Here is a 12421-nt window from a genome sequence, read left to right as displayed (position 1 = left end):
TTGGGAGTGACGACAAGGGACAGGATTAGAAATGAGTTTATTAGAGGGACAGCGCATGTAGGACGTTTTGGAGACAAGTTGAGGGAGGTGAGATTGAGAGGGTTTGGACATGTGCAGAGGAGGGACATGGGGTACATCAGTAGGAGAATGCTGAGGATGGAGCTATCAGGAAGGAGGAAAAGAGGAAGACCAAGAAGAAGGTTTATGGATGTGGTAAAGGGAAGACATGCAGGTAGTTGGGATGAAAGAGGCAGATGTAGAGGACAGGGGGGTATGGAGACGGATGATCCTCTGTAATGGAAGAAGCCGATAGAAGAAATGCAAAAAAAAAACAAAAAAAAAAGTAATTTCTTCAGCATTAAATTGTGTTTATATTATACTTTCTTAGTCCTTAATCATGCGAATCTTTCAATTTGAGGAAGTTCTTAAATCTTATGCAAAACCAGTGCTCACTTTAAAAACCCTTCAGTAGCAAATCAAAAAACGAATGAACGACAGAGTTGAAAAGTAATTTCTTTATTAATATTTTACAATCCTCCGACTTCATTTGAATGTCTCGTGTAATGATCGTGACTCCTCTCCACTTTGCAGTTGTCATTTTTTTTAGGCTGTTCATTTGAAAATGGAAAAAAAAAAAAAAAAAAGTAATTTCTTCAGCATTAAATTGTGTTTATATTATACTTTCTTAGTCCTTAATCATGCGAATCTTTCAATTTGAGGAAGTTCTTAAATCTTATGCAAAACCAGTGCTCACTTTAAAAACCCTTCAGTAGCAAATCAAAAAACGAATGAACGACAGAGTTGAAAAGTAATTTCTTTATTAATATTTTACAATCCTCCGACTTCATTTGAATGTCTCGTGTAATGATCGTGACTCCTCTCCACTTTGCAGTTGTCATTTTTTTTAGGCTGTTCATTTGAAAATGGAAAAAAACAAAAAAAACAAAGACATGAGATGAAAGAAAGCTCTGTACATCACTTTTTTTCCAGTTAGGAAAAAATATATATATATATAATTCACATTTTTTTTTAAATTCTCTTCCATACAGTACGCTCAGAAAAAAAAAAGGTAAATGTAACAAAAAAACAGATGGAGCACAAGGCCACTTGTCACAAAGGTATCATGCACCGTGTTCAACGAAATTAAACGCCAAAAAAAAAAAAAAAAAAGGGAAAAAAAAAGGATGGCTGATAATCTACTTTTCGTCAGATAGTTATATCCAAGATGGCAGAAAAAAAAGATAAATCATTGAGAGTTGGCACTCCAAACATTGGAGAATATTATATAATTAAGAAGCTTTGTGAAATAAGGTGAAAGCAGCAAGGGCCATGCGACTGTAGTGATGCTCCAGAAAAAAGCATGTCCTTTTGTCTTTTTTTTTTTCCTTCTTTTTTTTCTTTCACATGTCTAAAAACAGGTCAGAGTACCAATTCATATTATAGTGAACAAAAGCTTTTAAATGATTCACAAAACTTGTTTTTTTTTTTATTTTGTCAGTCTGAATCAAAGCTTTGTTTGCTCTGTACACAACATTGTAGTCATCCAAAAGTCTTTTATTACCTTTTTTTTTTTTTTCCTGAGCCTCAGTAATGGGTGTATGTCCAATTCTTCATGTGTAGACACATGTATTTTTGTATTCGTTTGTTATTTTAGTGCTGGTGCTTTTAATTTCAATTCTTGCGATCTTTAGTCTGAATTTTTTTTGAAAATGTCCCATTGTATTAAAAAAATAACAACAAAAAAAAAACAACATTACAAGAAGGAAGAAGCAAATGGAGTTACTGATTATGGTTATTATTTCATCCAGTTTGGCAAATGATTGAATTTGGTCTCCCGCAGCTCAATATTCCTTGTGCTAGGGCAGATATTTAACGTTAGCTTAAGCGCTTTGAATTGGACCAGCGAAACAATCCGATTTGTTTTGCCCAGTTTGTTGTGCTGGATGAGATTTTTGTTTGTTGTAGGTTTGTAGTCTCTTTGGCTCGTGAAAATGATCATTTCTTTTATTAAAACAGAGTGGAAACAGTACTGGGCATGTGGATCTTATAAGTACTGGGAGAAACTCCAAAGGCAATATGCACCAACGAGACAAAAAAACAGCCTCGCAAACAGCATCCGAGTCGCCGCACCGTGTGCGCGTGAGAGTGCGGATTCAGTCCAGGAATGTCAACAGTAGTCTGCGGTTCTTATTGTCACTGGAGGTCCCGGTCCTCGAGATACCTGTACTCGAACGTGAATCCTTCTTTTTTCCTCTGGCCCCATTTCGTAGTCAAAATAAATGTAAGTCCCCTAAAGCACAAAAAAAATAAATAAATAAATAAATAAAAAAGTTAAATTATACACAATGGTATTGGGACACTTGACTTTTCTAGCCATATGTGGTTCTCCTCCAAAATGTTACCACAATCTTCTAGTTTTGGAATCGCATTACATGTTTATTAGATGCGCTATACTTTTATTAGAAAGTGACCAATATTTGATATGTAGAATGACATCTCCTCGTTAAACTGTTTTCATCAGCTGCTTCATGAATATGACGTATCAACACCACAGGGTCTCACATAGAATATAGATTAACATGGCAGAGGTAGAGCTGCAACTTCCTGGTGACAACCTTGAATGTATCGTATCATTGACTATGAATCAGCCTAAGTTATAGAGATAAGTAAGTATAGGTAAGTATACTTAAAGGCTCTTCTCTGTTCTGGCATTGAGGTGGTGGAATAAACTTCCCTGGCTATCTTCAAGCGATGGTTGAAGACCTACGTCTTCCTGAACCACTTAAATTAGCATTTTCCAAATTTCCGTTGTAGAATTTAAGAGTTATATTTATATTAAGGTTGTAATCTGGCGTACCAGTGTAGATTTATTCATTGCTAGAAACTCGAAGCACTTTTTGTACGTCGCTCTGGATAAGGGCGTCTGCTAAATGCCACAAATGTAAATGTATGGAGATGCACATCCCTTATACGGACTTCTGCAAGGCTGACGAATCACCTACTGCAACAATAGCTTCAGTAATATATATATGGCAAGAACTGATCATTTCCAGGATGGCTAGATGGGAGCAAATCATACCCAAAGAATAAAAAATGCGAACCGAAATCAACCCAAAACATTTGGCAAAATGGTCTGCTGAGAAAAAGGTACAAACCCAAAGCCGAACATTGTGGTGGCAGCATCATGCTAAGAAGATGCATCATTTTCCACTTGTACAGGTGCTCTAGTCAATAAAGTGGAAGTCATAGACATACATTTTGGTACAATATATAAAGGCCTCTGCTAGAATTATTTCAACTTCCAGCAGGATAATGGCCCAAATGGAGAATCCAAGTCAACAAAATAGGAAAAAGGAAAAGTAATATTCCATTCAGAGCACACATTTAAAGAGAAGAAAAAAAAAAAAACCTTTGGAATGGATTTGACATCTGCGTGCAGGAGAGCCCCTCAATTTTATTAGATTCATTTAGGAAGAGTGGAAAAAATTGCCAAATGAAGAAGCTGGTAGATTTTTACCCGTAGACACTGAATGCTTCACTACAAGCAAATGCAAACAGGTTTTTGCAAGTTTCGGGCTGGTTGCTATATTATATAACATTGCCAAATGTTAAGGTTAAAAAAAATAAAAAATAAAAAAAAAAAGGGAAAAAAAAAATAAATAAAAAAAATCATTTATTTGACCATTTTTGTTTTTGCAATTTGCAGTGCAATTTTACATGCGCACACACTGGCCCTCACCTGCTCAAACTCATCAGTGATAGTCTTAGGCTCCTCGTGCCTCTGGAACCACATCATGTACTTCGTGTGGAACCTCCAGGACTGCTTTTTTAAGGCTTTCGCTGCCAAATACTGAGCCTTTGTGCCCTAAAATTAAGAAAACACGTTACACCGTGCATCTGTGTGTCATACAGAGTCTGGGCAAGAAGCAAATCAATGGATTGCTACCTCAAGGTAGTAGAAAATGAAGAAGAGAGTCTCTGTGGACAGCCTTTGGTAGAACTCCACAGAATCTGAGAGAGGTGGTGGCATCTGGTGGTGGAAAGGCAATGTAGGACAGGGATTCCTCATCAGGTACTGTCTGTGTGTGGGGGAAAGACGAGCATCGATTAGTGAACTCCAAAGGTTACAGGGGTCACCACAAAGAATAAAGTATAAACCCGGAAGTGATTTGGAACACATATCTATGACGGGCAGATGAACGTGTACCTGATCCTCTCCGAGTCAGATGGGTGGGGCATGTGCGCCCAGGCTGCCTCTTGCATAACGTGCTGGTAGTGCTGCTCTTTGGACAGAGGGATAGAACCCAGAGGGCAGACGCCCAGCGATGGAGGAATGTTAACCTCTGAAAGAGAAGACTGGGGGGTTGTGGGGGACCTGATGGGGCAGTGGAACTAGGGAAGATATCTAAAGGAGGAGAAAAAGGATTCATCTTAAAGACAGGAATATACAGTCCCCTCTAAAAGTATTGCAATAGTAAGGCCAAGTCAATGGTTTTCGATACACAATGAAGACACTTATTTCCTGATATTTGCATCTAAATTTGTAAAATATTGCAACCTATGACTGACAGGCATTTCTTGTCAACCAGGTGTGTTCAGCAGGTCTGACTGCTTAAACAGTTAATATTATCAGAATGTCAACTCTTGGTCTGAGCCCTGTGTTTTACCTGTGAAGTTTTTAAAAACAATAAACCAACAAGACCACCAGAGAGCTGTCTATGGAAGAAGAAAAAAAAGCAGCTATTTTCAGGCTGAGAAAACAGAAAATCCAACTAAACCATTTCAAGCTCACTGGTGAAGCACGGTGGAGGTAACGTCATGGCTTGGGCTTGCTGGCTGCTTCCAAAACAAACTCACTGATCATGGTGATTACTTATGATCATAGCAGCAGAATAGCTGAGTAGAGCAGCAGACGTCAGAAGCATTCTGTCAACCGACTGAATCAAATCTAATCGGGAGGAGCTTTATTGTGCGCCGATGCAATGACCGAGGGCAAGATGGGCAGGTAAATCATCAGAGGAGAACGCAACTGATCAGCATTTTACCTCCTGAGAAGAGTTCTAAAGGGGGAGTAGGCCCTCAAAAAAAAAGCTGCAATGTCTGGAGATATCAGTGGGTGGCAGGCTTGATGATATGCGACCGAACATTAGAATTAGCGATGCTGATTGTGCATCTTTGTGCTTACTGTAAAAGAACCTGTTCCTCATCCACCTTTCCTAAAAAGTGTCTAAATCTAATGAAGAACACCACAGCTGCCTTTATGGTAAATACCAACACAGAGCTTCTCAAGTCTTGCTTGAGAATTGAGAGTGGAATGGAAAAGATGAGCAAGGGAAATGGATTTAGACACCAAGCATCTTCAATCAGGAGTAATGCATGAATAATACTGCTTACTAAAATTACTCTCTCCACATGCAAACCCTTATAACCAGATTAGGAAACATAAATAGGTGTTAAAAATTAACATACTAAAACCATTAATAATTATTTGTTGCAACAATAAAAACATACAAACACTATCTTACCTGAACCATTGAACAGTTGTGAGTTCCAGTCTGCAACTTTGCTCACTGAAAAATGAATTTGTTGACCTTTAGGCTTTGTTCAAATCAACATGTCATTTTTATTTATTAGGTAAACAGTAATTGGCCTTTTGCCATCCCTTTGAACACTTCGTCCAAACTTACGTTTTCATTGCGGTTCCATGGGTATGCGCAAACGCCGCTATGTGCAAATGCTGTTAAACTCTGTCCCTTCAGGAAAACAGAATCCATAGGGGCCCTAGTGAGATGAGTGTACGTGGGTGTATTGTATATTCACCTCCGGTAATATGGAGCGCAGAGAGTTCCCCCTCTAAACCTGAGCCCTGAGCTGCTCTCTCTGCCATCGATTTCAGAGAACTGAGTGGTTCCTGAGTCTGAAAAGCAAGAAATAGTAAAAACATTATCCACAAATGTCCATAATTTAGCATCACAAGCATTAGACACTTTTTCCCGATTCCAGATTTTGAGGCACAAAGTTGCATAGGATATGTAGGATACTAAAGAATATGACTAATTTGTGTGTGTGTGTGTGTGTGTGTGTGTGTGTGTGTGTGTGTGTGTGTGTGTGTGTGTGTGTAAATATATATATATTATATTAAGGCAGTGCTGGATATCGATGGCACTGACACAAAATATTGACACAGTTTTGATATGTTCACACGAGTAATTTCTTTTTTTTTTTTTTTTTTGAGGACAGTAAATCTGTACTGCTTTACAAGATGCACACACTACTCTAAAATAAATCCAAGTTTCATTTCTATAGTATTGTCCCTTGAGAAGAATACGGTTGCTGAACCGTGAAGGATGTACGCACTTTTGTGAGAAACTAGATGTCTCTACATTTGGTGGAATGACAAATCTGTTGAATTACTACCAAATATGTATAATTACACAAATTAGAACACATGGAAATGCATTAATATATGGTAAATATTTACAACCTTGATGTGTAGGTAAAAAGGTGACATTGGGGGGGGGGGGGAGAGAGAGAGAGAGAGAGAGAGAGAGAGAGAGAGAGAAAGGAAGAAAAAGAAAGAAAGGAAGAAAGAAAGAAAGGAAGAAAGAAAGATGCAAGTGTGCTTAAGTAAAGGTAAAATTATTTGTATTGTTTTTCTTTGGCTACAGGCAGTAAAATCTCAAAATATTATAATTTCCTTTTGGCAGTTTCATTGAACAATTTCTCATTCAAACCATTGAAAAAATCTTTACCAATAGTTATACTAAAAACATATTTAAAAATAATAAAATAGTAATACAAAGAATTATATTCAAAACATGTGCCCCCCCCCAACATAAATACAAATTAATGCAAAATAATTGTCGTTATTTAAAAGATTGCGTACCCAAGAAAACTGTTGTTTGTTTTCCTGTGCTAGAAATACAAGGATCAATCCCATTCATGAATATTACCCAAACTGCTTAAACCAAAACCATCAACAAAAAAGCCATCAAGAACCCCTTGGCTGGGCTCAGTATCTGGAATTTAAATCCTACTGAAATTCTGTAGGCTGAAGAGAAGAACAGACCAACATGTGCATGAGGATTAGTGTTGTTTAGTCTCTCCAGATGGAGCTTCACTCAAATTTTGAACTTAGATTTAATAAAGGAATTGGGCAGAAAGTATTTCTTTTTTTTTTTTTTATATTGTAAGCAAAAACAGTCAAGAAGAAAAGGAAAAAAAAAAGGAGAGAGAAAAACCCCACCCTCCTTCACACTATTGCTTATCAATCTGGGAAGGGTTATAAGGCCATCTCCAAATAATTTAGAATTCACCATTCCAGATGGAGGATTGTTTACAAATAGAAAGTCTTTAAGACAAACAAATTTAGTCCAGACTGTTTAATTTTCAGGGACATCATGTGACCCAAAAAAGAATTGTAAAAAAGAAAAAGAAAAATAAATACTTAAAAAAAAAAAAATCTCTCCAAAAGAATATACAGTACGAATTAAAATTGCATTTAAAATAAATTAAAAATAGATAATAATTTAGGAAAAAAAATTGCCTTAGGATTGATGAAACAAAGGTGAAGATGTTTATGGAGTAAGCCAAACAAAGCATATCAAACAAACACCTCAAACCCATTGTCAACCATGGTTGTGGGGGAGGGGTGATTTGGGCGACCACAGGACATGGGAAACTGGCAGACAACAATAAACTCCTTTGTATGCAAAAATATTCTTGAGAAAAATGTGAGACCATCTGTCAAGCAGCTGGGCTGAAACTGGGTCATGTGACGGGACAATTTCCGATCGCACACTAGCAAATCTACATCTGAATGGATAAAGAAAACGGAACTCAAGATGAATGGATTTCGAGTCAAAGTCAAACCTCTTGGAGATGCTGTTGTGGGATTCTGAAGGAGCTGTGGGCTCTCAAACATCAATAAACAGAAAGCAATGTTGTAAAAAAGAAGTCTAAACTTCTTACAAAACAAGGAAGTGATGAACAACAGAAAACAGGTCACATTACTTTGACTGGATGTCGCTCCCAAATTAAAGGGTGTGCTTATTTCTCTGACATTTTTGTTGTTGCGGAGGTTATTTGCTAGCAAAAACCACACAATTGTATATTTAGACTGCTTTTTTTTTCTTCTTCATACTTATGATGAAGTATTCCAATACTTTTGGAGTTGACTGCAGATCTTCCATATGACCCATGTTTATTTTTAAATATGCAATGAAAGACTCCCATCATTTATTTCTGCAACTAGGTGGACGTGTGTGTCTGACCTTGATGGCATCGGCCGCTTGCGTGTAGGAGTGAGGTCCATTCAACAGGCTGCCCCCGATTGGTTTACTCTCACTATACGAGGGCGATGGTGAACTGGTAGGAAGAGTCAGAGACCCCAGAAGGCTGGACCCAGTGTCCTTACTGTCAGGACATAAAGTAGAGAAGCATGCATGGCATTTTAGGTTGGAATTAGAGCTAATAAATGATCAACGCCATAAATTCAACTTTGATTAAACAGTACCGTCATCGATTCGATGACAAAACATCAATATGTTGCCTGATCCAAATATGTTCCTCTTAAAAAGTTAAAGGATGGAAAAATTGAGACGTTGCAATTGCTCTAGCACACAACCTCCACCTGACACTCTGTGGACGAGCAGCGCAAAAGGTGTGCAGAACCTGGCAACCCTTTACTTAGAGAGAAGGTTATACTCACGGCAGATTGGTTGTGGAATTTAAGGTTGAAGCTTGGCTGTTCTGTAACTGGCTGGCACTGCTGAGGGCAGAATCGGACGCGCTATCTGCTACTATGGCGCTATAGGCTGAAGAGACAGGGGGGAAATCGGAATGAAAGGGTTTTTCCCAGGTTTCACCAAGACTTTTGAAGACCACTAAGAAATTAAGTTTAAGACCTACATAACGACATCAAAAACACACACACAAATAGCAACTGGCCTTAAAGTGTTGCAGGAGCATTTCAATAAGCATTAGGGTTAGCGTTACATGGAAAGACCTAAAACAGCGGATTTAACACTTTTTTAGACTAAACTTTGAAACCCTGGCTACAGACAAATTAAAATTTGTATAATTATGAATGGAATAATGTGTACAACCATCACTTACTTGTGCTGCCATTCTGTTTCTGGCCACTAGGTGGCCGTGGAAGCAATGAGCTCCCAACGGCTGTTGCACTTCCGGATGTCGAGTTTCCTCCGTTGCTCCCGATGACGCCTACGTTGCTCGTTTGCACCAGTACCCCTCCGACAGGGCTGGGCGGAACCAAAGGCAAGGGTTGCACTGTGGTCTGTGTAGTCCCCAGACCTAAGACTGCATTGCTAATAGCTGTAGTGCCCGGTGCGGTCCCGAGGAGACCCGTTGAAGCACTGTTTCCATTTGTGCCAGTTGCTGGTACCCCCCCAGAGTTTGTGACACTGGCATTACCTGTAGCGTTTGCAGTGCCAGATGCAGCAGCCTGAGCGTATGGGGCTGGGGTGGAACCTTGCAAGGGCCCTGATATGCTGGTCCTGGATGCCGGCATCCCTGAAAGACCAAGGGCGGAAATCTGGCCAATGGCGCTGGTGGTCGGCGCAACACTCTTGGCAAGGCCCAGGTTGAGAGAATGGCTCAGGCTGGACACTGGATTTGAGGTGAGCAGAGGCTGGGCTTGGTTGCTGGGTGTAGCGATACTGGAAGGCGACGAGGTTGCTGTGGGATTGGGTAAGAGGATACTAGAGGAAGCTGGTGAGGCCGAAGCAGTGGATTGGGAGTTGACGGCATTTTTGGATTGGTGCTGCTGTAGGCCCTGCTGCATTTGCTGCTGGATGGCGGAGCTGTAGCTGCACAAGTTTTGTATGTGGCCTCCCATATTGCTCACGAGGCTGCTGCCGCCGCTTCCAGAGCTGCTGCTACTGTTGCTTGCCACTGTCGCCACAGACACCACCGAGGTAGAGGAGGATCCCGAAGATGATGAGGAGGATGAGGACGAGGAAAGAGATGACGGATTGCCATTTTTTACTGGAGACTGAGGAGAACGAAATAACCACACGGTTTTAAATGCAATACAAAGACATGCTTGCAACACATTCCACATAAATGAGAGAAGGTTTTTAAATTACCTGGCCGAATTCACTATCTGTGGAACGACCTCGCTTCTTATCGTCCTCAGAATTCTTTAAAAGAAAAAAAAAAGATCTATTTATAATAGGGGTGTAACGGTACACGCATTCGTAGCGAACTTTTCCGATACAGGGCTTTCGGTTCGCTACCGGTTCCCTCGCAAACGTATTAGGTGGCGGCCCGCAAGTTTGTTTAGGCTCCGCCTCGCACGTTCAGCGTATTTCTTTCTTATAATTAAACTAAGAAAACATACACATTAATGCCAGAGGTATAAAAAAAAGCAGCCACTTCCATTTTAACGAGTCTTGCAATACAGATTATTTAACATTTTATGTCCAGCTTTAAGAATTTCCCTTTAAAAGGAGAAAATCCGGACAATTACACGTATCGAACCGTGAATTTTGTGTTGCTGTTACACCGATAATTGATAAGTTACGTTTCTTTAAAGCATTAATAACAACTGATCGTGACTTTTGCGTGTGGCAAGCTGCAGGAAACCGTTTTTACCGTAGTGCAAGTAGCCGGGGATGGAGGGATCGGGGAAGACGAAGTGGTGGATGTCGGCGTGGAACTGGAGTGCTGGAAGATTTCGTCCTCTGTGTGAGCTGGAGGAGATGTAGCGACCAATGGCTGGGCTATTAGTTTTTTTTTTTTATACGCAGAAAATACAGAAACATAAAAAAAAAACAAAAAAAAACCTTACAACAATCATAACCAGTGCATTTAAAATCAACTCCTATGAGCTTACATATATCCTCCAAGTCCAGGTCATCGTAGAGGAATTCATTCTCTTCAAAGTCAGGATCCTGAGAAGAATCGATGTAGTACTCTACGTCATCCTTGATCTTGCGGATGGAGTCCACCTGTACAGAGTCGTTGTCTAGCATTCGCAAAATGGTCTCCAGCATACAAATGTGGTAGCGGTGTCTTTCGATCAACTTTTTTAGCTCCTCTATTCGGTCCTGTTTCTGGTGGAAAGGGGAGACCACAGTAAGAACAACACTGACCCAAGACTTTATAGTAAAATAAAAATTTTTAAAAATCCAAAAATGTAAAATACAAATTTGTAATTTCAATCATTTTTGATCAAATAGTTTTTGGTAACTAAAGCTCATTAAAAGAAGGGGACTTGGAAAGTTCCTTCTGAAAGTATTGGAATGGCAAGGCAAATAAATTCGTTTTTGCTATGAAGCCATTCGATTTCTTTTCCACACACGAAAAAAAATCTCCACTGTTTTCTTCAGTTTCTCATTTATTACCCTCCCATCACTACCTGGTCATTATACATTTATGAGCCCTGATGTTCTATCACTAGTAGACGAATGATAAGGGCGTTTGTGTCGGATGGATCAGAATCCTCGGTTTATAAAAAAAAAAAAAAAAAAAAAAAAAAGATGCCCGAAGAACTGACCTCTTTGTCTCCTTTCTTTTTCCGTGTCTGCACAGAAAGTGACTCGACCTCGCTTTCAAACTGGTCCACCTGCATGTTTAACGTGTCTATCGTTGCCTGTGGGACAAGCAAAAAAAAAAAAACCCAAAAAAACAAAGGTGATACACTTGTGGATTAATGGTAGTTTAATGGTTTCTATACCAAGTCTCTGATGTATGATCAGGTGGTGCTGGGGCAAAGAGAATGTTTGTACTTACTGTGAGCCACTGTCCAACCTCCTCTTTCTCTTTTTGTGCAGGGTCTACTTTCTGAGCGAGGCCGAGTCCCTCTTTGGAGTACGCTTTCGTTTTTGTCTCTCGCTCCACAATTTTAAAGCGCTCCATTTGCTGAGAAAACAAAACAAGGTTTTAAAACTATTTTAGGATGTATGTAAATTTACTTTCGTTTATCGATTTCATTCATCTATTTTGCTAATCTCTCTACATTAAATAGATCTCTCTCTCATTCTCTCTCTCTCTCTCTCACACACACACACACACACACACACACACATATATATATATACACACAAACATATACACACACACGTACACATACATACACACACACACACAGGCAGCATCCCAATGTATCGTATGAGAATTAAAAAAGAATAAAAGCAAAAAAAAAAAATACTTTATTTTTATATATATATATATATATATATATATATATATATATATATATATATATATATATATATATATATATATATATACACAGGAGTGCAGAATTATTAGGCAAATGAGTATTTTGACCACATCATCCTCGTTATGCATGTTGTCTTACTCCAAGCTGTATAGGCTGGAAAGCCTACTACCAATTAAGCATATTAGGTGATGTGCATCTCTGTAATGAGAAGGGTGTGGTCTAATGACATCA

The 12421-nt window shown here is 39.1% G+C and overlaps 1 protein-coding gene across 1 annotated transcript in view; it reads right to left on the bottom strand.

The window, feature by feature from the left end:
* Nucleotides 1-801: 801 nt before the first annotated feature.
* Nucleotides 802-12421, bottom strand: part of cnot3b (CCR4-NOT transcription complex, subunit 3b) — a 27513-nt gene continuing 15893 nt past the window's right edge. Inside the window, 15 exon segments of the mRNA XM_046844129.1 lie at nt 802-2266; nt 2268-2290; nt 3740-3865; nt 3947-4079; nt 4208-4373; nt 4376-4405; nt 5821-5917; nt 8274-8415; nt 8711-8816; nt 9118-10015; nt 10110-10163; nt 10618-10745; nt 10859-11078; nt 11522-11617; nt 11758-11886. Of these exon segments, the coding sequence (XP_046700085.1) occupies nt 2194-2266; nt 2268-2290; nt 3740-3865; nt 3947-4079; nt 4208-4373; nt 4376-4405; nt 5821-5917; nt 8274-8415; nt 8711-8816; nt 9118-10015; nt 10110-10163; nt 10618-10745; nt 10859-11078; nt 11522-11617; nt 11758-11886 (2421 nt within the window). The 3' untranslated portion in view covers nt 802-2193.

This window comes from Silurus meridionalis, chromosome 29 (assembly GCF_014805685.1).
Source record: "Silurus meridionalis isolate SWU-2019-XX chromosome 29, ASM1480568v1, whole genome shotgun sequence".
Lineage (NCBI taxonomy): Eukaryota > Metazoa > Chordata > Actinopteri > Siluriformes > Siluridae > Silurus > Silurus meridionalis.
This window is presented reverse-complemented; position numbering and strand designations above follow the sequence as displayed.